The sequence below is a fragment of the Choloepus didactylus genome, chromosome 14, assembly GCF_015220235.1.
Source record: "Choloepus didactylus isolate mChoDid1 chromosome 14, mChoDid1.pri, whole genome shotgun sequence".
Classification (NCBI taxonomy): domain Eukaryota; kingdom Metazoa; phylum Chordata; class Mammalia; order Pilosa; family Megalonychidae; genus Choloepus; species Choloepus didactylus.
The window spans coordinates 17,067,111-17,094,219 of NC_051320.1; the positions used below are offsets into that span (position 1 = coordinate 17,067,111).

The 27,109-nt window shown below is 39.7% G+C and overlaps 1 protein-coding gene across 2 annotated transcripts in view; it reads left to right on the top strand.

Annotated features, from left to right (window-relative positions):
- The first annotated feature begins 780 nt into the window (after positions 1 to 780).
- Positions 781 to 27,109, top strand: part of RAB2A (RAB2A, member RAS oncogene family) — a 135,436-nt gene continuing 109,107 nt past the window's right edge. The window contains exon 1 of one of the 2 annotated variants that reach the window (XM_037803543.1): positions 781 to 1,095. In XM_037803543.1, coding sequence (XP_037659471.1) covers positions 1,050 to 1,095 — 46 coding nt within the window. In that variant the 5' untranslated portion in view covers positions 781 to 1,049. Of the gene's footprint in view, positions 1,096 to 1,147; positions 1,480 to 27,109 lie in introns of those variants that run through there. The other variant, XM_037803542.1, reaches the window with a different exon arrangement.

The following is a 27,109-nucleotide window of genomic DNA, read 5'->3' on the forward strand; positions in this document are numbered from 1 at the left end:
TGTTTCCTGCCAGATTGACTATGCACATATGGTTATTTGGGTGTATTTCCCTCGTTTTTCATACAACGGTCAATGTGTATATGTATATATATATATACACACAGACACACATATATACACGTGTATATATATATAACACACATTTTTCTTTAAATGTATTATATATTACATAATATATATACATATATATACACATACATATTTGTGTGCGTGTGTGTAATACATAGACCTAGACTTCTGTACCTTGTTTTCACTTGATATAAAAATATTCATTTACTAAGAGCAGCGTTGTATTTCACCCGAGGGGCCTAACCATAAATGACTTAGAGACCCCCTGATTCACGGTTTCCAATTTACAAAAATTTTTACTCTCACAGTCAATGCCTTCTCCCCCAAACACAATAAAATACCACCACCACCCTCCCCCTGCACCGCCCCCCAACAGGCTCCCACGTTTTTCAAAACACGTCTGGCGCCAACCCAGGGGTGGGGCCTCGCTCCGAACGCGACCTCCGCCAGCCCCCTACGCCCACGCCGGGCGGAGGAACGCGGCGCCCGCGCGCAGGGCGCTGACGGAACCAAACCCCTTTCGCCCTTCCCCCAGCGTCTCCGGGCGGTAGTCGCCCGCTCAATCGTTCTGCTCGACCGCGCCCGGCCTCGCCCGGATCCGAGAGGACAGGGCGGACGGGCGCGGCCGGCCGGACGCTGGGCGGGGCTCCAGCCAGGCGTGCGCGGCCGGCGTGCGGGGCTCCTCCCCTTTCCCCCGGCGGCGCCGGCGGCCGCAGCACTTCCGGGTCGGCGCGGAGGCGGGGCGGAGGCGCAGAGGCGGCTGTTATTGTTCTCTGGGGTCCACCGGGCGCTGTCTCCGTCGGCTCTGCCGGTGTCAGTTCGTCCGGCTTCCCCTCGGCTCCTCACTCTAGGCGGCTGGCGACGGCGGCGGCGGGCAGGGCCTGGAGTTTCCGGGGTGAGCGGCGCCGGGGTGAGGGGCGTGGAGGAGGAGCAGCAACAGGAGGAGGAGCCGTGTGCCCTGGCACCGAGCGGCCGCGGCCATGGCGTACGCCTATCTGTTCAAGTACATCATCATCGGCGACACAGGTGAGCACACGGGCGCGGGAGGGCGGCGGCAGCGGCCTCCGGGCCCGGGCCGAGGGGGAAACGGCGCCTGGGGGCGGTGTCCGGCTGCGCGGCTCCATTTCCGCAGTGCTGGAGCTGGTGACGTGGGCACTGCGAGCGGCCGCGGCCTGGCCAGGCCCCAATCTACGGGCCCCCGCCCGAGGGGCGCTGCCACCCGGGCCGGACTTGCAGCCCGGGCCGCGGCAGCCGTTTGCGATCCCTGAACCGTGAAAGGGATGACAGGAGGGGTGGCCCGGCCCAGAGCCGTCAGGGCCAGACTCGACGACTGCACCCCCTCTCTTGGGCCCCTCACCTTGGGTCTCTTCGCGGCTCCGGAGAAAGACCGGGAGGCAGAAGGTGATGGGGGTAAGATAGTCTTTTCCAACCTGCACCAATTTGCGAAGTCCTGACCAAAGTGTTCCCTGGTGTGGGACATCCCGCTGAGAATGACAGAAGAAAACCATTTTATTTATTATTATTAATTTTTTAAAGACCCTCAACTCCCCAAGTAAGAATAAGTCACATCCCATTACTTGGCGACTGGGGAGTCCCTTTCGAGGTCATTAAAGCATAAAAGAATTCTGTCGACTTTTGCCACGTGTTAACTGAGGTTATCTGATAGTACGGGAAGGCCGCTCAGTGTTCTGTATGTGTGTGTGTATGTATTTTCTTTTTAGGTTCAGATAACCTAATTATTGTTTCCTGAGAATATTGTGAATTTTTTAGATGTATCAATTTCAGGGTCACGACTGCTCATTTTCAGGTGACCTAACAATGTCCATTTGAAGTGGAAGGAAATTCAGTTATTTTCACTTAAAATAACATGCTAGTATATTTTGCCACTAAGTGAACTCATTGTAAAGTATTTTTTAATACCTGTGATTTTGGCATTGCTTTGAATCTAATTATAAACCTAAAGCTTTTTCAGGTGTTATAACTATTAATATACCAGAGTCTGATTTCAGTGGTGACTCTTGCACAACTTTAGACCCTTTGCACAACTTTGGAAATGTAAGCAGCGGCTTGTGGTTGTACCAGTGATGTAGCAGGTTCTATCAGTAACACAAGCAGCGTGTTGACTGCTGCATAAAAGAAAAACTTTCCACTGTAAATATGGTTATTCAGCAAGATTTTTTGGTGTGTGTGTGTGTGGAAACTGGTTTTCTACATAAAATTCTGGACAAAGCAGTGTTTTGCAAATGTTTTCTTCAGTAGCCAGTTTATGTACTTGGAAAACAGCTGTGACATGTTTGAAAGGAGAAGAAAAGGGAGTTCTGATGGCTGGCAAAATTTTATTTAGGCTCTAAAAATGAGATTGGAGAGGAAATTCACATTAACTATGACTGGGTTTGAGACATAGAGAGGAGAGTGGTTGTGGCCATTTCGCTATCTGAGCAGTAGTCAAGATTTAAATTACACTTTGCAGACTACTTTCTTATAGCTTATTTATTGAGCAGCTACTATGGGTATAGTATTATGCTGGGAGTAGTGGGGCTACCTTTTCTTGGAATTTGCCCTCATCCAAAACAATCTGCAGGCAGTTCTGAAGGGAAGGCACTTCTTTCTTGGCACTGCCATTGTTACTACTTGGTTCAGGCACTGAATACTTGACACTGGATTGTATATGGCAGCACTTTCTCCCCACTCCAGTTCAGCCGGTATAGTTTGTGGTCAGATTAATCTTCCTGAAATATGGCTGTTAGGAGTCTGCTTCTCTGCCCACATTCTTCAGTCTGACCTTCAAAGAACTGCATATTTTGGCCCCTATCTGCTTTTCTGGTTTTATTTCCCACTATGCACTATTCCCTACATCGCTTCTGCCAGTGAGGCCCACTGGCTGATTCCTCTGCTTTTTCCTGGTTCCTGCTGCTCCCTCTGCTTACAGTGCCTTTTACCACAATCTTCCTGTGGGAATTCTCTCAGCCCTTCACAGTCTAACCAGAATCTTCCATGCCTTCAGAGTCGACGTGTGTTAAGCCCTTACAATGTGATAAGAGTCTCTTTTTATCCTGGCTGGAAGTGGCTAACTCCTCTTCCCCTGGATTCCTGTTTCTCACTTTGTGTCATTCTTCTGATGTTAATCCCAGACCATTGTTACCTAAATACTTGTGTAGGCATCTATACTCTTTTATATATTTCTGGAGGGCAAAAAAGGATGTTTTGTATAGCTTGGTATTTCAGGAAAAGGATAGTAGGGGCAGGTACTATCTATTTAATGAAAGAGTAGCAAACAGGCCACTATTTTCCTGTTAGGATGTGGTAATAATTTGACAGCAGAGGTTTTTTAGCCTAATTCTTCCACTTTCTTACTAGTGGCTTTGGTCAAAATCCTTTACCATATTTCCTGTTATCCAAGTCTGTCCATAGTTGTCAGATATGTTTAATATAGGCTCCCCCGTCAAAAAAAAAAAAAAAAAAGGGACAGCATTAAAGCAATAATGAGACCTATCTTGATTTTTTTAAAAATTGCAATGTGAAGAATATGCATTGTAGAATGAAGGAAATTACCAATTTATCTATCTCTCACTTTCCTTAGTGAGATATGTGAAAGTACTTTTTCTAGGAGAAAAAAACCATGCACATTTTTCCTTTTCATACTTCCCTCTTTCATACAAAAGGTCCTTTAAACTTTTAGATGATCATGGTGTTACTTTTGAACTATTTGCTTTCTTACTGTAAGATCGAATATAGTAAAAATATAGCTTTAAATTTTTTTGTTGGTAATTGTCTTGTCCCTGAAAAATCATTTAGGAGAATATGTCATTTAAATCTAGATATGAAATGGAAAGTGGTTTTTAACAAGCCTAGCCTAATATCATACACAGGTAATGATCAAGGATAGAGGAGAGAAAACTTGTAACAAGCCTCTTGTTTCTCCTAAAATTCTGGCCTCTGCCTTCTGCCTGCCATTTTAACCTCCTTAATAGGCACACAAGGGTACAAAACGCCATTGTGTCCTTTTATCTGTATGGAATGATCCTTCTTGTTCTGCTTTCCCCCAAAATAAAAGGTTTAGGTCAAAACTCTCACCTGGCCAACTCCAATTCATCCGTTCTTTTAAGATGGTAACAAACCCCCTCCGCTCTATTGCATTATACTGGCTCCACCGCTCCTCCCATCTTCTCTGTCCCACTTCTCCCCACCTCCACATGGAGTTGAAGTTTGAAAGATTTTTGACTTTTTCTTAGATATAAAGGAAGACCAAGGAGTGTCAAATTTTTAGTAGATAAGTGGATGGGCCCTTGAGGGAGTTATTTAAAGGGGTAACTTAATTAAGAGTAGTACAGAAATGAAAGGTGATGTTTGAACTGAAATTAGAATAATTGAAATTAAAATAATGGGTAGGGGTTTGCTAAGTAGGCAAGGTGGAAATGTCTGGAAGGTAGTTGGAAGTACATGTTTGTAGCTCAGGAGAGAATTACCTAGATTAGAGATTTGGGAACTATTAAAATACATGGAGTCCTCGTTATCTGAGAATTCATTATCTGCATTTCTGAAATTATTAGGTTGTATAGGGAAGCAAAAGTTTCCATAACATAAAAGTATTTATTAATAAGTTACCACTTAAAAATTAATCGCTTCCCAAATTTTCTTCTCCATTCATCCCAATCTTTCTGCTTTGGCAGAGGGGCTTGCTTATACACTGTAGTTCAAATTAATTTTATAAGGAAATGACATATCGTGCCCAAAATATAAGATTTTATTCGTTGGATAAAAAATTATTTTGAAACATGGGTTCACCTGCAAAACTTTTGACAAATGGGGATCCAGGCAAGGTGTCTTCCTGTAACGAAGTGCTAGTGAGGGTTCATTGAAGGAACACTGACAGAGAAGAAAGCCTTGGATGTGATGGTGGGAACCACCAATGCTCTTGAGGCAGATTGGAAAATAAACAACAAAGGACACTGACGAGGAAGAGTCAATGGGAAAAAGAGACCTGGGACAAGTATGGTGTCATGGAATCCAGCAGAGGAGACAGAGTCCAGAGAGGGAGTGACCAGTGTCAAATGCAGCAGGAGCCAGGGCTTGCTGGTTAAATGGTAGGAAGTCATTTGTGTTTTGCTACAATGTTGAATTGCAACCTGAATGAGGGGGAGAGAACAAGTTACAGAATATTGTATAAGGTATAGTTTCATTTATGTTTAGAAATATATGTATGAATTTTTAAAATATTCCATATAAATCCATATAAATGTCACCGGAAGGTGATACATTTAACAGTTGCTTCTAGGGAGAGGAGTACGATGTGTATTTGTATTGAAAGAGTTGGTGTCGATGAAATGGGGCTTTCTATATTGTAGGGTTCCCTCCCCCTTTGTATTCTTTTTTAAATTTTAAATATGAGTGTTTTTAAAAAGAGAAACATTGGGAAGTAAGAAATAGACCTACCGTGTGGAGTATTTCATTGAAAACTTGAGAGTGAAAGAGAAGGAAAGAGTGAGAAGTTTACAGTTGAAAGCAAGGTAGTTGGGGAGTGTGTGTGTGTGTGTGTGTGTGTGTGTGTGTGTGTGTGTGTGTGTTTTAAAATAGGAGCAACTTCAAGTTGAAGATAAAGAAGGAGAGGAGCAAAATCCTGGAGGATGTGAGACAGGAATGGGTTCTAGCTCCTCTAAAACATTAGGGTATTTGTTTAAAAAAGTAAAAAGATTCACTGACCCAGCTTCCAGAGATTTTGATTCACTAGATTTGAGGTGGAGCTTCTTGTTGCAAAACCAGCGGCCAACGACACTAATCATTTTATTATGCTATACAGACTTCAGAGAAAATAAAGAGTAGCAAAATAAGCTGGGAAATTCAGAGGTAGAAAAATTCTATTAAATTTTTTATTATGAAATATGCATCCTAAGGAATATATGTCTCTATATAATATGGATGCATAGTTTAATAGTTTTAAAGAATAATAAATCAAACATCCATGCTAAAAAAAGTACACATCCACATCATATTTTTCTCCCTTTCTTCCCAGAGGTTTCTACCAGCCTGAATTTTTTTTTTGTCTTCATTTTATTGAGATATATTCACATACCACGCAGTCATACAAAACAAATCGTACATTCGACTGTTCACAGTACCATTACATAGTTGTACATTCATCACCTAAATCAATCCCTGACACCTTCATTAGCACACACACAAAAATAACAAGAATAATAATTAGAGTGAAAAAGAGCAATTGAAGTAAAAAAGAACACTGGGTACCTTTGTCTGTTTGTTTCCTTCCCCTATTTTTCTACTCATCCATCCATAAACTAGACAAAGTGAGTGTGGTCCTTATGGCTTTCCCAATCCCATTGTCACCCCTCATAAGCTACATTTTTATACAACTGTCTTGGAGATTCATGAGTTCTGGGTTGTAGTTTGATAGTTTCAGGTATCCACCACCAGCTACCCCAATTCTTTAGAACCTAAAAAGGGTTGTCTAAAGTGTGCGTAAGAGTGCCCACCAGAGTGACCTCTCGGCTCCTTTTGGAATCTCTCTGCTACTGAAGGCTTATTTCATTTCCTTTCACATCCCCCTTTTGGTCAAGAAGATGTTCTCCATCCCACGATGACCAGGTCTACATTCCTCCCGGGAGTCATATTCCACGTTGCCAGGGAGATTCACTCCCCTGGGTGTCCTGATCCCACGTAGGGGGGGAGGGCAGCGATTTCACCTTTCAAGTTGGCTTAGCCAGAGAGAGAGGGCCACATCTGAGCAACAAAGAGGCATTGGGAGGAGGCTCTTAGGCACAACCATAGGGAGGCCTAGCCTCTCCTTTGCAGCAACCGTCTTCCCAAGGGTAAAACCTATGGTAGAGGGCTCAACCCATCAAACCACCAGTCCCCCTATGTCTGTGGTCATGTTAGCAACCATCGAGGTGGGGTAGGCGAATACCCTGCATTCTCCACAGGCTCCTGAAGGGGCCACTACATCTTCTTTTCCTTGTTTTTCTTTTTTTTTTTTTAACTTTCCCTTCTTTTTTAAATCAACTGTGTGAAAAAAAAAGTTAAAAAGAAAACAAACATACAATAAAAGAACATTTCAAAGAGACCATAACAAGGGAGTAAGAAAAAGGACAACTAACCTAAGATAACTGCTTAACTTCCAACATGTTCCTACTTTACCCCAAGAAAGTTACTAATATAGCAACATTCTCGTGAACTTGTCCTACTATATCCATCAGAAATTAACAGACCATAGTCATTCCTGGGCATCCCCAGAATGTTAAATAGCTTATCTGTTCTTCTTGGATTATTGTTCCCCCTTCCTTAATTGCTCTCTATTGCTAGTTCCCCTACATTCTACATTGTAAACCATTTGTTTTACATTTTTCAAAGTTCACATTAGTGGTAGCATATACTATTTCTCTTTTTGTGCCTGGCTTATTTCGCTCAGCATTATGTCTTCAAGGTTCATCCATGTTGTCATATGTTTCACGAGGTCGTTCCTTCTTACTGCTGCGTAGTATTCCATCATGTGTATATACCACATTTTATTTATCCACTCATCTGTTGAAGGACATTTGGGTTGTTTCCATCTCTTGGCAATTGTGAATAATGCTGCTATGAACATTGGCGTGCAGATATCTGTTCGTGTCACTGCTTTCCGATCTTCCGGGTATATACCAAGAAGTGCAATCGCTGGATTGAATGGTAACTCTATATCTAGTTTTCTAAGGAACTGCCAGACTGACTTCCAGAGTGGCTGAACCATTATACAGTCCCACCAACAATGAATAAGAGTTCCAGTTTCTCCACATCCCCTCCAGCATTTGTAGTTTCCTGTTTGTTTAATGGCAGCCATTCTAACCGGTGTTAGATGGTATCTCATTGTGGTCTTAATTTGCATCTCTCTAATAGCTAGTGAAGCTGAACATTTTTTCATGTGTTTCTTGGCCATTTGTATTTCCTCTTCAGAGAACTGTCTTTTCATATCTTTTGCCCATTTTATAATTGGGCTGTCTGTACTATTGTCATTGAGTTGTAGGATTTCTTTATATATGCAAGATATCAGTCTTTTGTCAGATACATGGTTTCCAAAAATTTTTTCCCATTGAGTTGGCTGCCTCTTTACCTTTCTGAGAAATTCCTTTGAGGTGCAGAAACTTCTAAGCTTGAGGAGTTCCCATTTATCTATTTTTTCTTTTGTTGCTTGTGCTTTGGGTGTAAAGTCTAGGAAGTGGCCACCTAATACAAGGTCTTGAAGATGTTTTCCTACATTATCTTCTAGGAGTTTTATGGTACTTTCTTTTATATTGAGATCTTTGGTCCATTTTGAGTTAATTTTTGTGTAGGGGGGTGAGGTAGGGGTCCTCTTTCATTCTTTTGGATATGGATATCCAACTCTCCCAGCCCCATTGTTGAAAAGACCATTATGACTCAGTTCAGTGACTTTGGGGGCCTTATCAAAGATCAGTTGGCCATAGATCTGAGGGGTCTATCTCTGAATTCTCAATTCGATTCCATTGATCTATATGTCTATCTTTGTGCCAGTACCATGCTGTTTTGGCAACTGTGGCTTTATAATAAGCTTCAGAGTCAGGGAGTGTAAGTCCTCCCACTTCGGTTTTCTTTTTTAGAGTGTCTTTAGCAATTCGAGGCATCTTCCCTTTCCAAATAAATTTGATAACTAGCTTTTCCAAGTCTGCAAAGTAGGTTGTTGGAATTTTGATTGGGATTGCATTGAATCTGTAGATGAGTTTGGGTAGAATTGACATCTTAATGACATTTAGGTCTTCCTATCCATGAACATGGAATATTTTTCCACCTTTTAAGGTCCCTTCTATTTCTTTAGTAGAGTTATGTAGTTTTCTTTGTATAGGTCTTTTACATCTTTGGTTAAGTTGATTCCTAGGTACTTGATTTTTTTATTTGCTATTGAAAATGGTATCTTTTTCTTGAGTGTCTCTTCAGTTTGTTCATTTCTAGCATATAGAAACGTTACTGACTTATGTGCATTAATCTTGTATCCCGCTACTTTGCTAAATTTGTTTATTAGCTCTAGTAGCTGTATCGTCGATTTCTCAGGGTTTTCTAGATATAAGATCATATCATCTGCAAACAATGACAGTTTTACTTCTTCTTTTCCAATCTGGATGCCTTTTATTTCTTTGTCTTGCCGGATTGCCCTGGCTAGCACTTCCAGCACAATGTTGAATAACAGTGGTGACAGTGGGCATCCTTGTCTTGTTCCTGATCTTAGAGGGAAGGCTTTCAGTCTCTCACCATTGAGTACTATGCTGGCTGTGGGTTTTTCATATATGCTCTTTATCATGTTGAGGAAGTTTCCTTCAATTCCTACCTTTTGAAGTGTTGTTATCAAAAAGGGATGTTGGATTTTGTCACATGCTTTTTCAGCATCTATTGAGATGGTCAATTGATTTTTCTCTTTTGACTTGTTAATGTGTTGTAACACATTGATTGATTTTCTTATGTTGAACCATCCTTGCATGCCTGGAATGAACCCCACTTGGTCATGGTGTATGATTTTTTTAATGTGTCTTTGGATTCGATTTGCAAGTATTTTGTTGAGGATTTTTGCATCTATATTCATTAGGGAGATTGGCTGGTAGTTTTCCTTTTTTGTAGCATCTTTGCCTGGTTTTGGTATTAGATTGATTGTTAGCTCATAAAATGAGTTAGGTAGTGTTCCATTTTCTTCAATGTTTTGAAAGAGTTTGAGTAAGATTGGTGTCAGTTCTTTCTGGAAAGTTTGGTAGAATTCCCCTGTGAAGCCATCTGGCCCTGGGCATTTATTTGTGGGAAGATTTTTGATGACTGATTGGATCTCTTTGCTTGTGATGGGTTAGTTGAGGTCTTCTATTTCCTCTCTGGTCAGTCTAGGTTGTTCATATGTTTCCAGGAAATTGTCCATTTCTTCTACATTATCCAGTTTGTTGCCATACAGTTGTTCATAATATCCTCTTATAATTTTTTTAATTTCTTCAGGATCTGCAGTTATGTCACCTTTTTCATTCATTATTTTGTTTATATGGGTCTTCTCTCTTTTTAATTTTGTCAGTCTAGCTAGGGGCTTGTCAATCTTGTTGATCTTCTCAAAGAACCAACTTTTGGTGATATTTATCCTCTCTATTGTTTTTTTGTTCTCTATGTCATTTATTTCTGCTTTAATCCTTGTTATTTCTTTTCTTGTACTTGGTTTAGGTTTGGTTTGCTGTTCATTTTCTAGCTTCTTCAGTTGATCCACTAGTTCTTTGATTTTGGCTCTTTCTTCCTTTTTAATATATGCATTTAGTGCTATAAATTTCCCCCTTAGCACTGCTTTTGCTGCATCCCATAGGTTTTGGTATGTTGTGTTCTCATTTTCATTCGTCTCTATATATTTAGCAATTTCTCTTGCTATTTCTTCGTTAACCCACTGATTGTTTAGGAGTGTGTTGTTTAACCTCCAGGTATTTGTGAATTTTCTAAGTCTCTGATGGTTATTGACTTCTAATTGTATTCCATTGTGGTCAGAGAATGTGCTTTGAATAATTTCAATCTTTTTAAATTTATTGAGGCTTGTTTTATGTCCCAGCATATGATCTATTCTGGAGAAAGTTCCGTGAGCACTAGAAAAGTATGTGTATCCTGGTGATTTGGGATGTAATGTCCTGTATATGTCTGTTAAATCTAATTCATTTATCAGATTGTTTAGGTTTTCAGTTTCCTTATTGGTCTTCTGTCTGGTTGATCTATCTATAGCAGAGAGTGATGTGTTGAAGTCTCCCACAATTATTGTGGAAACATCAGTTGCCTCCTTTAGTTTTGCCAGTATTTCTCTCATGTATTTTGTGGCACCTTGATTGGGTGCATAGACATTTACGATTGTTATTTCTTCTTGTTGAATTGCCCCTTTTATTAGTATGTAGTGGCCTTCTTTGTCTCTCAAAACATCCCTGCATTTGAAGTCTATTTTATCTGAGATTAATATTGCTACACCTGCTTTCTTTTGGCTGTAGCTTGCATGAAATATTTTTTTCCATCCTTTCACTTTCAGTTTCTTTGTGTCCCTGTGTCTAAGGTGAGTCTCTTGTATGCAACATATTGATGGTTCATTTTTTTTGATCCATTCTGCGAATTTATATCTTTTAATTGGGGAATTTAATCCATTTACATTCAACGTTATAACCGTGAAGGCATTTCTTGAATCAGCCATCTTATCCTTTGGTTTATGTTTGTCATATTTTTCCCCTGTCTCTATTAATATCCTTTATTGTACCCATACCGAATCTCTTTAGTACTGAACCTTTCTCCAGGTCTCCTTGTCCTTTCTTTGTTTCTCTGTCTGTAGGGCTCCCTTTAGTATCTCCAGTAGGGCAGGTCTCTTGTTAGCAAATTCTCTCAGCATTTGTTTGTCTGTGAAAAATTTAAGCTCTCCCTCAAATTTGAAGGAGAGCTTTGCTGGATAAAGTATTCTTGGCTGGAAATGTTTCTCACTCAGAATTTTAAATATATCGTGCCACTGCCTTCTTGCCTCCATGGTGGCTGCTGAGTAGTCACTACTTAGTCTTATGCTGTTTCCTTTGTATGTGGTGAATTGCTTTTCTCTTGCTGCTTTCAGAACTTGCTCCTTCTCTTCTGTGTTTGACAGTGTGATCAGAATATGTCTCGGAGTGGGTTTATTTGGATTTATTCTATTTGGAGTTCGCTGAGCATTTATGATTTGTGTATTTATGTTGTTTAGAAGATTTGGGAAGTTTTCCCCAACAATTTCTTTGAATACTCTTCCTAGACCTTTACCCTTTTCTTCCCCTTCTGGAACACCAATGAGTCTTATATTCGGACGTATCTATCATATCCCTGAGGTCCGTTTCGATTTTTTCAATTTTTTTCCCCATTCTTTCTTTTATGCTTTCATTTTCCATTCTGTCATCTTCGAGGTCACTGATTCTTTGTTCAACTTCCTCTAGTCTTGTACTATGACTGTCCAGAATCTTTTTAATTTGGTCAACAGTTTCTTTAATTTCCATAAGATCATCCATTTTTTTATTTAGTCTTGCAATGTCTTCTTTATGCTCTTCTAGGGTCTTCTTGATATCCTTTGTATCCCGTACTATGGTCTCATTGTTCATCTTTAGTTCTTTGAGTAGCTGCTCTAGGTGCTGTGTCTCTTCTGATCTTTTGATTTGGGTGCTTGGGCTTGGGTTATCCATATCGTCTGGTTTTTTCATATGCTTTATAATTTTCTGTTGTTTTTGGCCTCTTGGCATTTGCTGAACTTGATAGGGTTCTTTTAGGATTTGTAGACCAATTGAAGTCCTTATCTCTAATTTATCAGATCTACAGCTTCGTGGAGTACACTTTCTCTAACTAACCAGCAGGTGGCGTCCACGAGCCACCTGTTCTCCACAAGCCAGTTCTCCCCTGCTTAGCCTTTTTGGTGAGTGAGGGAGTGAGTCTTGTGGGGTCCAACTGGTGTACCAAGCTTGCGTGTGCAGTTGGTGTTGCCCGCCCTGTATGTGGGGCGTGTTTCTGGGCAGTCAGGGAGGGGGGGTGGCTCTAACAATCAAATCTCCCTGGTGATCCTAGAGTTTTAAAGCTGCTGCAATAGTCTAATCCTTCAGTTCAGTCCTGCCACAGTTTGTCTCTGCCACTGACCCACAAGTCCTTGGTATTGGCGTATGGCTCCTGAGACTTGCAAGTGGGCCCCTCTTCCAGGCTGTGCACCCCGGGTCCTCTGTTGAGGGATGACTGTGCTATGTCACAGGTGAGTGCCGTCCCCCAGGGCAGTTCTGGGCTGATGGGCTGTGTAGGGAGGCTCCCAGTCTGCTGAAATGATGACTGAATGGGGCTTTGTTAATTTACACTGCTCCACCTTCCCAACTCTGGGACAATCAGCTGAGGTTGCCGGGAAGGCTAATGTCCACGCCCAGTTTTGTGGTGTATGCCTGTTATTTGAAGCACTTCCGTCACACTGGGTTGTCTGGGGCAGCTCTGGGCTATGGGGCTGGCGATGGGCAGGAGTGTTTCCTGTCCACCAGGATGATGGCTGTGAGCGGACACCCCCCTTTTCTTGGGAAGTTGTGGTGTTTAGTGAATTTTCTCAGCCACTGGATTATTGCCTTTTGTCTCAGAGCTCTCTTAGTTCTGCTCTTGTCTTGACCTGCCCAAATTGCAAGTCTTTGAAGCTTTCTGTATTGGGCTTCTTAGAGTAATTGTTTTAGAAAAAGAAAAAAGGATTAAAAAAAGGGCCCTCCTCAGAGATCTAATGGGCTATTGAAATGCTAACAGAGAAAGCAATTAGGGCCATTAAGGAAAGGTCCACAGGGCAGGGAGATCAGCTTTTCTTCGGGATTTGCATATGCGCCTCGGGGCCTGAGCTCTGCCCTTCCCCTTTCTATGTTCACCAGAACTCCAAAAATCCTCCGCTTTTATTTTGGAGTTTTTCGTGTTGTTTTTTTTCTATTCCTGTCTCTTCTCTGCTGGGCTGGCTGCTCTCAGATTCTCTGGTATCTGGTCTCAGTCTATCTATGGTTGGAGTTTGGATCAGTAGAATGAGTTTCTGATAAGGGCTGCCACTGCAGTTCTCCCTTCTCCTTCCCGGAGCTGACAGCCCCTCCTCCCACGGGACTGAGCCTGGCAGGGAGCGGTGCGGGTCCCCTGGCCACAAAAACTTACAGATTTCGCTGATCTCAGCAGTTCCACGTTTTCATGAGTGTTGTATGAAGTATGCCCAAAGTCAGATTGCTCTGTGGTGTCCAGTCCACACAGTTCCTGGCTTTCTACCTACTTTCCTGGAGGAGTATCTAAAACATATAGCTCACCAGTCCGCCATCTTGCCCCACCTTCTCCAGCCTGAATTTTATATTAAACCTTCCCTTGCTTTTCTTCATAGTTTTACCAGTTATGACTATAAACTATATTGTTTAGTTTTGCCTATTTTTTGATGTTTAGCTCTTTCATTTATCAAACGAGAGAGCTGAAACATGTCTGGAACATAACTTTTAGCTCTAGAATTTAGATGATATGCTGTCATACTTATGTTTTTGCTCTGTGCCTGCTTTTGTAGTCTTTCAAGATTTTGACATCCCCTTTTCTTTCTCTGTCTCCTTTTCCTAACCCAGGTTCTTTGCTACTTTATCTCCCTAATGTTTATATTTCTTCTGAGACTTTATATTAAACCGCACTGGTTGTTGGCCTCTCTCCTGGTGAGCCTAGCTCCTCATCATCCCAGATAATGCCCCTCTCTTCCTTCTTGGTGTTCTTGTCCTTTTTGTCTCTGCTCCGTTCCTGCTCCAGCTCTGACATGAATTAATTTCCTCCTTTATTTTCCCCATTGCCCACCCCAACCCTGATTTCTCTAGCTTTCTTCCTCTCACAGTAGCCAGTAATTGTGTTGTTTTATTTCAGCAGATTCTAATTTTGCCAGCTCAGCTATTTTTTCTCTCACTCTGGTCCAGCTGTGCTTGCTCCGTGTTATTTTTCTTTTTTCATCCTCAGTCTGTGAGGTTGTGTCCTTTGCTTCAAGACACAGCCACTTTACTACCTCCTTTGTCCCCTTTCTAACTCGTTTTCGACATGAAACTTTCCCCTTTGATTTCATCAGCCTTGTTCATTTGCAGGTTTTAAAACATTGTTGTCCTTTCTCTCTCTCTTTTTTTTTTTAATTAAATTCAGTTTTATTGAAATATATTCACATACCATACAGTCATCCATGGTGTACAATCAGCTGTTCACAGTATGATCATATAGTTATGCATTCATCACCACACTCTATTTCTGAACATTTTCCTTACATCAGAAAGAATCAGAATAAGAATAAAAAATAAAAGTAAAAATAACACCCAAACCATCCCCCCATCCCACCCTATTTTTCATTTAGTTTTTGTCCCCATTTTTCTACTCATACATTCATACACTAGATAAAGGGAGTGTGATCCACAAGGGTTTCACAATCACACTGTTACCCCTTGTAATCTGCATTGTTATACAGTTGTCTTCAGGAGTCCAGACTACTGGGTTGGAGTTTGATAGTTTCAGGTATTTATTTCTAGCTATTCCAATACCTTAAAACCTAAGAGGTGTTATCTATATAGTGCATAAGAATGTCCACCAGAGTGACCTCTTGACTCCATTTGAAATCTCTCAGCCATTGAAACTATTTCGTCTCATTTTGCGTCCCCCTTTTGGTCAAGAAGATATTCTCAATCCCACGATGCCGGGCCCAGATTCATCCCTGGGAGTCATATCCTGCGTTGCCAGGGAGATTTACACCCCTGGGAGTCGGGTCCCACGTAGGGGGAGGGCAGTCAGGCTCGGTAAGAGAGAGAGGGCCACATCTGAGCAGCAAAGAGGTACTCAGGAGGAGACTTTTAGGCACAATTATATGCAAGTTTTGCCTCTCCTTTGCAGTAGTAAGCTTCATAAGAGCAAGTCCCAGGATAGAGGGCTCAGCACATGAAACCGCCAGTCCTAATGTTTGTGACAAGGTTAATGTCCTTTCTCTCTTACCCCTAAATTGTATATTTTTAAACTCCAAGAAACCCACAAGTGAGTTATGAAATCAATTTACTAAGTTAAAGCCAGCATTTTTTTTTTAACAGAGCAGAGTAGAGTGAAATAGAAAACTTATGAACGTGTCCTGCATTATAAGGGCTGTATTCCATGGCACTGTGGTTTCAGTGTGTGTGTGCACATATGTGTATGTGTACACTGGGCCACAGTGTAAAATGTTTTTTATTTCTTGTAGGTCACAGCCAAAACTGAAAACCAGTGTCTAAAATAAAGCATTTCTCCCCTGCTTTTGAATAATGAACATGATTTCCAATTTATGGGTAACAAGAGACAATAAGCATTTCTGAGCAAAAAAAAATTGTTGTAGCTAAAATTCTTCATTTGTAAGTAAAAGATGCCTAGCAAAAAGGTGTCATATTTCCTCTGCTATCATACTTACATACATGGTCGCCCCTTTTCATTCCTGCAGTGTTTCTTAACTCAGAGTACTTGGGCCTCATCCACAGAGACTTTTAAGTAGCTCTGCAGTGACTCCTGGACATCTGTGTATTGCTTGTAGTACTAGTAGTATAATGTTTCTCTGTTAGTCAGATATGAGTCCTTTTTTTGCGTGACTGTTTTCCCAGAATTGATCCTCTTTTTGTCTTCTGTCAAATTTTCTGCCTTCTGGGATTTCATTTAAGTGTTCCCTAAAGTATATCCAGACTGAATCTATATGGAATTCTCTATTGCATTAGCTTTTGAAGCTACGTTGAGCAAATTCTCATGAAGAATCTTCTGTACTTTTTATCATTTGTACACAATATCAAAGATTTTTTATCTTCTAATCCTTTAACAATATATGAGGTTACCATTTTACAGATGAAGAAACTGAGCTGTGTCTCTTGGGGCAATTGCTTTATTTTGTGGTAGAGCAGAGACCTATGGCTGTCTGACCGCTGGGGCCATGCTCTTCAACTAGGGTACTCTGGCTTCATTCCTCTTTGCCCTTCCTTTCTCCCACCTTCACCCTTTCTAAATCTTTACTTTTTTGGGCTGTGATGTAGCTCTTTAGGTTTCTCCTAGTTCTCTCTTCAAAGGGCTCCCATTTTCAGGTGTCATTGACAGTTACTGTGTTTCTGGCCAAATCTGAGGGAGAAAGGAAAAAATGAATATTGATAGCTGTGTGCTGCAGTGAACTCCTTGGAGGCAGGCCCATGCCAGGCACAGAGTTAGCACCTCAGTGCATGATGAATGTGTGCTGGGGATACTCCTGGGTAGGCCACGTACACTGACCAATTTCTTAAAAAACTGATATTCCTCCTTGTTTCAAAAAGGATTTAAAGGGATGTAAATTTTTAGTGGTTTTTTTTTATGTAAACAAGAGAAAGAGGATGTATTAGTTTTCTATTGCTGCTATAACAAGTGACCACACATTTAGCACCTTAAACAACATAAATTTAGTATGCTACAATTTTGTAATTCAGAAGTTTGACATGAGTCTCACTAGGCTATAATCAAGGTTTCAGCAGAGCTGTGTCTTCTTCTGGAGGATCCTTGCTCATTCAGGCTGTTGTCAGAATACATTTCCTTGCAGCTGTAGGACTGAGGTCCCCATTTCCTTGCTTGTTGTCACCTGAGGGTTGTTCCCAGCGTCTAGAGTCCACCCATGTACTCACATTCCTTGACCCATAGTCCCCTTCCTCCATCCTTAGAGCCAGCAACAGCAGGTCCCCAAGTTTCTCATGTGGCATCTCTGACTCTTGTTTGATTGTCCCATCTTTCTCTGACTGATGCATTTAAGGACTCTTGTGATTAGGTGGGGCCCACCCAGATAATCCAGGATAATCTCCCATCTCAAAGTCTGTAATCTTAATCACATTTACAAAGTTCCCTTTGCCATGTAAGGTAACATATTCACAGATTCCAGGTATTAGGGTGTGAACACTTCAGGGGAGGCATTATTCTGCTTACCACAGAGGGTTAAGGGGCAAATAGTAGAAAAAGTAAGATGAAATCAGAAGCGACATTAATACGAGAAGAATATAATATAGGGACACTTCTTTGAAGTGGGGAAGCTTATTTAGTACCAAGTGGTTCAATGAGAATGCTACTCACTTACCTAATTAGAGTATTCTTTTTTTTTTAATTTGGTGATATATATACAACAACAACAACAAAATTCCCATTTTAACCACTCTCAAGCATACAGTTCAGTGGTATTAATTACATTCACAATATTGTGCTACTCTCACCACTATCCATTACCAAAAATTTTCGCTACCTCAAACAGAAACTGTACCCATTAAGCATTAACTCTCAATCCCCAACCCTGCATTTAAAAAAAAAAAAAAAAAAAAAAAAGATGCGTTATACATGCATATACTTAATTATTCCTGATGTTGAGCCCTGAAAGAGATTTCTCTTCTGGTTCCTTTTTAAAAGAATACTTTGTAAAGTTCTGAAAAATGTTGTTATACAGCTGGTTTTCTAGGGCCGTTTCTCTAGTTAGCACCATGGCATAGCTCACTTAATCTGAGCAGTACTATCTAAGAGGAAGGCTCTGTTTTTACAGATGGGGAAAGGGAGAAGGATTGTCACAGCATGCGGCTGGTAACAGACAAAGCTGGGATTTGAACCTAGATCTTTTTAACTTCAAAGTCCATGCTCCTTCTCCCATATAATGCTTAGTTCTTGAATCTCAGATTCCATATTAGACCTCTTCTGTTGGTTGACTAACTGTCTGGTCCCCTGAGTTGATGTGGAGTGTATGGTCCCTCACTTACCTTGCTTGAACAGATTTGCTTCTTCCCATCCACTGTCACTAACAGAGATGAAAGAGTCCATGATCTCCACTTGTGCAAGATAGGGAAGAACTGTCCTATACAGAGCTAGGATAATGTCCTTTCTCTACTACTTACCAGATGATTTGACCATGGGCAACTTATTTAACCTCCCTGAGTCTTGGTGTCCTCGTCTATAAAATAGGAATAAATAAATGAGATAATGCGTGTAACAATGGCTTGAATAAGAAGTGTTTAATAGCCTACATTAATATCATTTTATCCTACTTCTTTCAGGGTTTCTACAATTTCCCCATATGCATTTGAAAAATGAACTAACCCAAATTGACCAGTGCTTTAGTCTCTGATGATACTGATTATAGCAAAAATAATTTCTTGTGTCCTCCATGTGTCCCAGTATATTGTGTGTGTGTTTGTTTTTTTTACCGCATCCCTGCTTAGCTTGCTCATTTTTGACCAGCTGATACTTTGAGCAGTCTGCTCTTCATTGTTTCTTTCCTAGCCTATATTGGCATTTTCTTCCTTTTTCTGGTATTTTCCCCTTGTATTTAGTCATATTTGTTATCATCTAGGTGTTTTATATAAAGTGCCTTACTTTACTAAGATTGTTTTCATTTATTCCAGGTATCAATATTTTTAGCAGCTTTGTTTAATTTAGTCTACATGACCATCCAAGTCCACTGATGATTTAGAAAGACTAGTATTTTGTTCTAGGATGGACCTATTTAATTACAAAGAACAGAAACCCAGTCCAGTTAGCTCAAGAAAATAGATTCATGATAAGGATTTAAATAGGTCTCTTGGAAATCCAGGAAAAGCTGTGTAAACAGGTCTTGGGGAACTGGCCACTCCTAAATTTTAGTTTTCCTCGGATGCCTTCTTCCGTCTCTTTTTTAAGGGAAGTTGTAGGTTTACAAAAAAAAATCATGCCTGAAATACAGGGTTCTTATATACCATCCTATTAACACCTTGCATTAGTGTGGTACATTTGTTACAACTGATGGAAGCACATTCTTATAATTGCACTATTAACTATAGTCCATGGTTTACCTTAGAGTTCACTGTGTTGTATAGTCCGATGGATTTTTTTTTTAAAATGTTTATTCTAGTGCTCTAGTTTGTGAATGCTGCTGGAATGCAAAACACCAGAAATGTATTGGCTTTCATAAAAGAGGGTTTATTTGGTTACACAGTTACAGTCTCAAGGCCATAAAGTATCCAAGGTAATGCATCAACAATCAGGTACCTTCACTGGAGGATGGCCGATGGTGTCCAGAAAACTCTGTTAGCTGGGAAGGCACGTGGCCAGCGTCTGCTCCAAGTTCTGGTTTCAAGATGGCTTCCTCTCTAGGCTTCAGCTCTTCAAAAATGTCACTCTTAGTTGCTCTTGGGGCATTTGTCCTTTCTTAGCTTCTCCAGAGCAAAAGTCTGCTTTCAAAGGCTGTCTCCAAAATGTCTCTATAAGCTGAAGTTCCTCTCTCAGTTCCAGTGCATTCTTCAAAGTGTCCCTCTTGGCTGTAGCAAGCTCTTCAAAATGTCACTCTCAGCTGCACTGAGTTTCTTCTGTTTGTCAGCTCATTTATATGGCTCCAGTGATTTAATTTAGACCCACCCTGAATGGGTAGGTCAACACCTCCATGGAAATCATCCAGTTAGAGTCATCACCCACAGTTGGGTGGGGCACATTTCCATGCAAACAACCTAATCCAAACGTTCCAACTTAATCTCCACTAACATGTCTGCCCCACAAGATTGCATCAAAGAATATGGCTTTTTCTAGGGGACATAATACATTCAAACCATCACGTATAGTAACATACACATATATGCACATCTTCAGCTTTGCTAGGAAATCTAAATTACTCACCAAAGTAGTTATCAGTTGACCCAAATTCTTGCTCTCAACCCTACTGGGTCACCATTTTTTCTTAAGGTATATATATTTAAAAAAAAAATCAGTCTAAGAATATGTCTTTTCACTCGAGAATTAAGTGATTTCCTCTCTCTTGCAATCATTGATGAATTTAGATTTATTTCTTCTGTCAGGCACCACCCTGGTCCAGACAGATGTGCAGGGATCAAGGCACAGGTCATGGGCATGCCCACTCACTTTGGGCTTCGAGTGTGGGCAGGTACACATCCACACGGGAAGTAACTTGGTAGCTAGGTTTCCCGGGGAGTATCACCTATTCCTTCTAGGACACTGTTGAAAGAGTCTAATGGAGAAAGGAGACCTGCCACTAACTCTTATTTGTACATGTACACATGAACAATTACGTTTCCTGTTTGTAAAATAGGTCTGGTATTTGCCTGGCACACACTATAGCGTTGTTCACCAATGCTGATTTAAAAAAAACAAAACAACAACAAAAAACCTTTATTGCTCTTTGACATTCAACTGTCAGTAATTTGTTTCCTTCATCTCTTTACAATTGATAGGTCGGTGTAAGTGTGTACTCATGCTTGCTCTTCAGCCGCACCGTTATTAATTGATGGATGACTCTCCATTTTATATTTGTCCACCTTTAGCAATAACTGCTATACAGCCAAGGCAAATAATGTATTATTGTAAGTCCTCTCTTTTTATTTGACCTTAAACAGCACTTTTCTAAGTAGAATATCTTGATTAGTGTGGGGCTGTGCTCCTTACTTGTGACCTTGGTAAAGTTCAAACCCATCAATTTTAGTTTGTTCATCTAAAAAAAAGGCAGTAGTAATGCCTGCGTTATCTACTTTACAGGATTTTTTCGAGGCTTAAAAATAAACAATATGTGCAAGTGCCTTGTAAACGGCCAGGTGTGTTATTAATAGTAATATCTCTATGTTTAGAGAGAATTTTTCCAATCTTTTGAGCATTCTAAAATAAAATTAGTTGGGTAGGTGTTGCCTATAGAAAAAGCTATTTACTGTGCTGTTTTCAAACTAGTTGCTTGGGTTGAAGGAAACAAGATCATGTGTTCATCTGCAAAAGACAGTTCTTTGATCCTTAAGTTCCCCTGGATTCAATAAAAGAAAAGTCCTTTTTTCTCTCAGATGTCCTCAAGGGCCACTTGAGATTGTGAATAGCAGGTAAGAAGTTGTCTTTTTCACTAGTGTTCAAGAATCTGAGGAGATAGTAAGGCCAGTAGTTTTCTGTCTTGATTTCATTTATACTCACTCTTGGCATCCTGAGAACTCAAGTTCTCAGGATACCACCTGAATAATATCTCTCAATTTCCAGCCCCTTTGGAAAGAGGCAATGTTGTAGATCTATAGAAGTTTTCAGTATAAATGAATCTTTTGTTCAAAGGTTATCTTCTTATCTCTCTAGATAAAGTATTGTTGGCTCATTTTAACCATTTCAAAGGACAGAGTAAACGTGTGCACATATCCCAAATCACTTATGTTCGAAATTTTACTTAACTTGAAACAATAAGTAATAAATAGGAAAATGCGTTATCTGTTACAAATTATATCAATAATAATTGTATGTCTGGCATGTGAATTGATTCACCAGTGCATTAAGTTAAAGGTATTTATTCACTTTTTCAGGATAACCTCAGATTTGAGGTGGAGAAATTCTGTTGGTTTTACAACTAAGAGGATTTTTAACTGATTAAATCACTGTATCCATAAAGGGCTGTCCATATAAGCAAGCTGGAGACATAGTACATGTACTCCTGGACTCTTTGCATTTAACATTGTCAGCTATTTGGATAAGGTGCAATTTGGTTGAAAGAACTAATGTGTGGATTGTAACAGACAATCCAAAGTGAACTTGACAGGCAGAAGGACTGGCTAAATTTAGCAAAGCAAAATTTAATAAAAATGAAGTTATTTAAATAATTAAAGTTATTCTTTATTTAAAGAAAAAATATTTTCATTAAAAAAAACAACAGTAAAATAACACATTTCTAAAAATATAATAATAAGTTTTATGTGACTTGGTTCAAAATGAATCAGATGGATAATAAAACCAGCAAAACAATAAACGTGATGCTAGGTCAGTGTGATGTCCACACAAGGCAGGTGATAGTTCTGCCCTGGTCAACCAGTTACAGAAACTCAGGTTTGAGAGGGACATCTACAAACTAGAGTCTGCTCAGGAGACCATCCAGGATGGTTTGAAGGCTATACAACTTGAAGTTTTAGGAATGGTTGAAATACTGAAACATTTTAACCTAAAAACACAGAAAGCTTAAAGGAGAATAGAATAGTGTTTATGAGCTACTTAGGTGACTTCATATAAAAAAGGGCTGAGACTTACCCTTTGTGACTTTTGTGGACAGAACCAGGACCATGAGTAGAAAATAGTGAGATTTGGGCACTGTATAAAATGGAAAGGGCTTGTTAGTGATGAGTTTATATGCTACTGGAGCTATTCAACAGGGATTTGATGGACACAGATTAGGCCTGGGAAGATGGAATTTATGCCAAGGGTAGAGGACTGGAGTCACTGTCTTTGTTCTTAAAGAAATTTAAGATACTGTTATGGGCAGTCCCTATGCTGGAGTTAGAAAAATGAACACGATGATATCCTGTCCTAAAGGGGACCAGTTTGCCACAATAATTACAAGACAATGTGATAGAGATATGTGCAAAGTACTACAGGAGCATGAAGAGAGAGGATTCATTCTAACTGGAGCAAATGGCTTCATTTATTGAACACCTACTGTATGCTGAATACTGTGCTATGGGCCTTCATATATGTTCTCATGGCAGTCCTGTGAGATAGCGATTGACCCCATTGTGTAAGTGAAAAAACAGGTGTGACATGTTCAGACTTAGTCTCATTTGTCTGAAGAGTTCCCCACCTAATAATCCTATGGAATCTTTTTGCTGCTCTGACCTCTATCTTTGTATTAGTCATGTGAGGAGAACAGAGGACTGAGCTGAGCTCTTCACAGCTCTTTTATTTTGCCAAGAAGGTTGAATGACTTTATACCAGAAATGTTATAAAAGTGTGGCAATATGAGGTTTCTGTAAAGATTTTGCTGGGGAGTAAGAAGAAAGGAATCTTGGCTGTTTTTTTTAATCCTCTGGGCAGCTTCAAATCAGAAGCCTTACTCCCCACGCTCTGAAATGGGGCAAATGTCTACCCTTAACTTGGATTTCTGACAGTAATTAATGATCCTCTTCCACCATTTAACCTTATTTTTTTCTTTTTTAGCCTTCCACCCCCAGCCCCTTTCTGGCTTAAAGTTTCTTAGAGAATTTACAAGAGAAATGGAAAAGCCATGTTGGATTTGAGTGTCTGTGAATATGTGAATTTTTAGCCTTAGCCATGAGTAAGTGTTGTTAAAAAATGCTACTGAGCAGATGATGGTAGTATTCTTCAGAGGCTTTTAGGAGGAAAAAAAAATCATAATCTTTTTCACACCACATTATTTTACTTGCAGGCTTTCTTGTAATTTTCTTGGTAACCAACATTTAATGGAACTATTTTTGGTCACACTAGAAGTTTTGCTGGTTATTTAAAAGCCATGTCACTATGGAGGTAGTTGGATGAGACCAGTAAAAGTATTGCTTGCTGTATAGTATTGATGTTAAAAATAGATCCTTTGAAAAACTTGTTTAAGTATAGCTTTTTTTTTTTTAATCGTGAAAGTGATAAATGCTCGTGGTAAAAAAGTGAAAACTGAATCCCGCTATTACTTTCCTTATGTAAGCATGGTAAACAATGGATCATGTGTTCTTCCAGAAATTTTCTATACATGTATAAGCATGCTGTGTCCATTCACCAAACCTACAAATAGGAATATACAGTTAGTACTGGTCTTCACCTTCAGTTTTTTCACTTACAGGTAAATCTTGGGTGTCTTTCCATATCACCACATATAAATCTACCTCATTTTTTTAAAACCTGCATAGCTGAACCGTAATAAATTTAATTGTTACTTATTCTCTTAGTCTGGGTCTGGTAGCAAAGAACAGAAACCAACTCTGGTTATCTTCAGCAAAAGAAAATTTTACTGGGAATGTTGGATGGTTCACAAGGAAGGCAAGACACAACCAAATTCCTGTTGTTAGTACAGCCTGCTTAAGAAGTGCCTGGATGCATGCCACCTGACTCTCCTGGTCTCTCTGTATTGTAGCATTCCTTCGCTATTCAAGTTCTGGACAGAAGCATCTGATCGGCTCAGTCTAGGTCTCATGTCTATGCCTTAGCTACCAGGAAGCTCAAAGAAGGGTGCTCTGATGCTAGCTGTCAAAAACAATGAATGTCCACCTACACCTGTTTGAATATTTGTTATAAACACTGCTGTGGTAGCATTCTTGAACTACACATGTGTAATAAATTTTGGGGTCAAATGCTGTTAACTTGGTAAGTTTTGATAGATACTGCCAACTCACTTTCCATTAAAAATAAGGATTTATGTGCTGAAATTGAAAAGGCTAATCACAACATCAGTTGTTTATGTTTACTGATGCCTAGTTTGTGTTTGAGAATTTAGCAGTTTGATTTACTTACTGTTAACATGTTATTCCTTTGGCTCATTTTACCATAATTTGTCAATTACATGAAATAGCTTTTTTTGCTTACAACCTTTACCCTTGATGCCACTTAAATTATAAAATATCTCATTTGAATTTATGTTGTAATGTGCTTAGAGATCATGTACAAGAAATTTATTGTGTAATAATTATATTTTACATTTACATCCAAATACCTTCTTCCTTCCATACAGCATCATGAAAAAGTATCCTTTTCAAGCTTTCTTAGATGCTGCAGTTCCTGTTTGGAATCTTTACTTATAACAGGATTAGGAAGTTTGTCAGATTAAAATGTGTTAATATACCTGATTTGCCTATGTGACCTAACTTGAACATTATTGTTTGGGATAAAACAAGGGTCATAGAAGTAGTGTTCTTTTTTTTTTCTCCCCAAAACTTCCTTCATTAACTTTCTGCCCCTGCCAGAGACACGAGGCTATGGAACATTCCCTTCTTCCTCTTAGGATTGCTGCTGCTACCTGGAAAGTGAGATAGCATTCTTTTTAGTTAGAAGAGGTGTTGGTTGCAAATAGTAATACATGCCTAAGAAAGGACAAACTCAGGAAGTTAAATGGTAAAATGGGGGGGAAGTTAAGATTTGGAATAAAAATCTAATTTTGAGTTTCAGCTCTGCCTCTTTCTAAGTTAACTTGAGGCATATCACTTAAGCTCCACTTGTTTTTCATCTTTTTTTTTTCATGTTATTTTATTGAGATATATTCACACACCATATAATCCATCCAAAGTATACAGTCAGCGGTTCACCGTATCATCACGTAGTTGTGCATTTATCACTATGATCATCCCCAGAACATTTGCATTATTCCAGAAAATAAATAAAAAGAAGAAAACCCCAAACATCCCATACCCCCTCACTCCCTTATTGACCACTAGTATTGCGCCCCACCCAATTTTAAGACTTGCAATAGAGGTAGATTAATTACAATTTCTTCATCTTTAAAACGGGGTTATAATTCCTACCTTATTGATTTCATAGCCTTATTGTGATCAGGTAAGATTGTGTATGCGGCGGGAGCATATGTTCATCTTGCAAACAGTCAAAAGCTCTGCAGATATTTTAATAGAGTACATTAGTGTAAACTTGATGATATGACTCTATAGATAAATAAAAAAGGAATACTTATCTGTATTAGTGTAAGTCCTTTGGGTATTTGGCAGGTAGTGGGGAGGGGTGGGGAATGAAGCTGGGCTACATGCTATTTTAAGCTGAGTAATTGCCAAAAATACTAAGTGGAAACCAGGATAATCCTGTTTTGAATTTACATGCTCTGTGATGAAAAATATATCCAAAAATTTCAGTTGTTTATCTGTTATACCAACTATGCCGTGTCTTCAGATTAGTTATAGCTGGGAAAATAAACTGAAAAGGAATGGACACTAAAAACAGCATTTTAGTTGGTTTTATCTGGGGCAGTGGTTCTCAAACTTCGGTGCACATCAGATTCTCCTGAAGACCTTGGTAAAACCGTTTTACTGGGTCCCACACCCAGAATTTCAGATTGAGCAAGTCTGGGTTGCAGCCTGATAATGTGCATTTCTAACCATTCCCAGATAATGCTGATGCTGCCTGTCTGGGGACCATTCTTTGAGAATCATTGATTTCGGGAAACCATGTAATTTATTATCCAACCCAGTCTGTTAATGATTTATCAGGACGGCAGGAGTAATTGACCCTGCCCTGGCAAACCAGGATGTAGTGTCATCCTAATTTTATATGATGAAAAAGTCTTTTTACAAAGAGATTTATGTAGTAGAATTGTCTTTTGGTGGATTACCCATGGTACCAAGCTATATGTGTGTATTTAATTGATTGTTTAAGCTAAGTTGCCACCAAATAATTTGCTCAGATTCCTCCTCCCCCCTTTGACTCTATCTTGTGAATGTCAATTAAAAGAGAATAAAAGTATTCTGGAGGCTTCACAGTTGATTTATTTGGCTGTGAATACTAGCAGAAATATTGTGGATGAGCTCTTTCATTGGGTGTGAGATTCAATTAGATACTAGAGCAGTAATTTCAAAATGTAATATTTACAAACCACAGTATAAAATACGTTTTACATTGCAACTCAGTGTTCTCATGTGTGTTAATTGCATATGTATCTCTAAAACAAAAGTTTCCAAACACTACTTACCCTTACCTTGTGCAGGGCAGTCTGTTATTTGCTGATTTGTTCTAGATCATTTATTAATGCTAGTAGTGACTGATTGATTTCATGACCTGTTTATAGCCTACTGTTTAAAAAACACTATACCCATGGATTTCTCCATCCCACCAAACTACA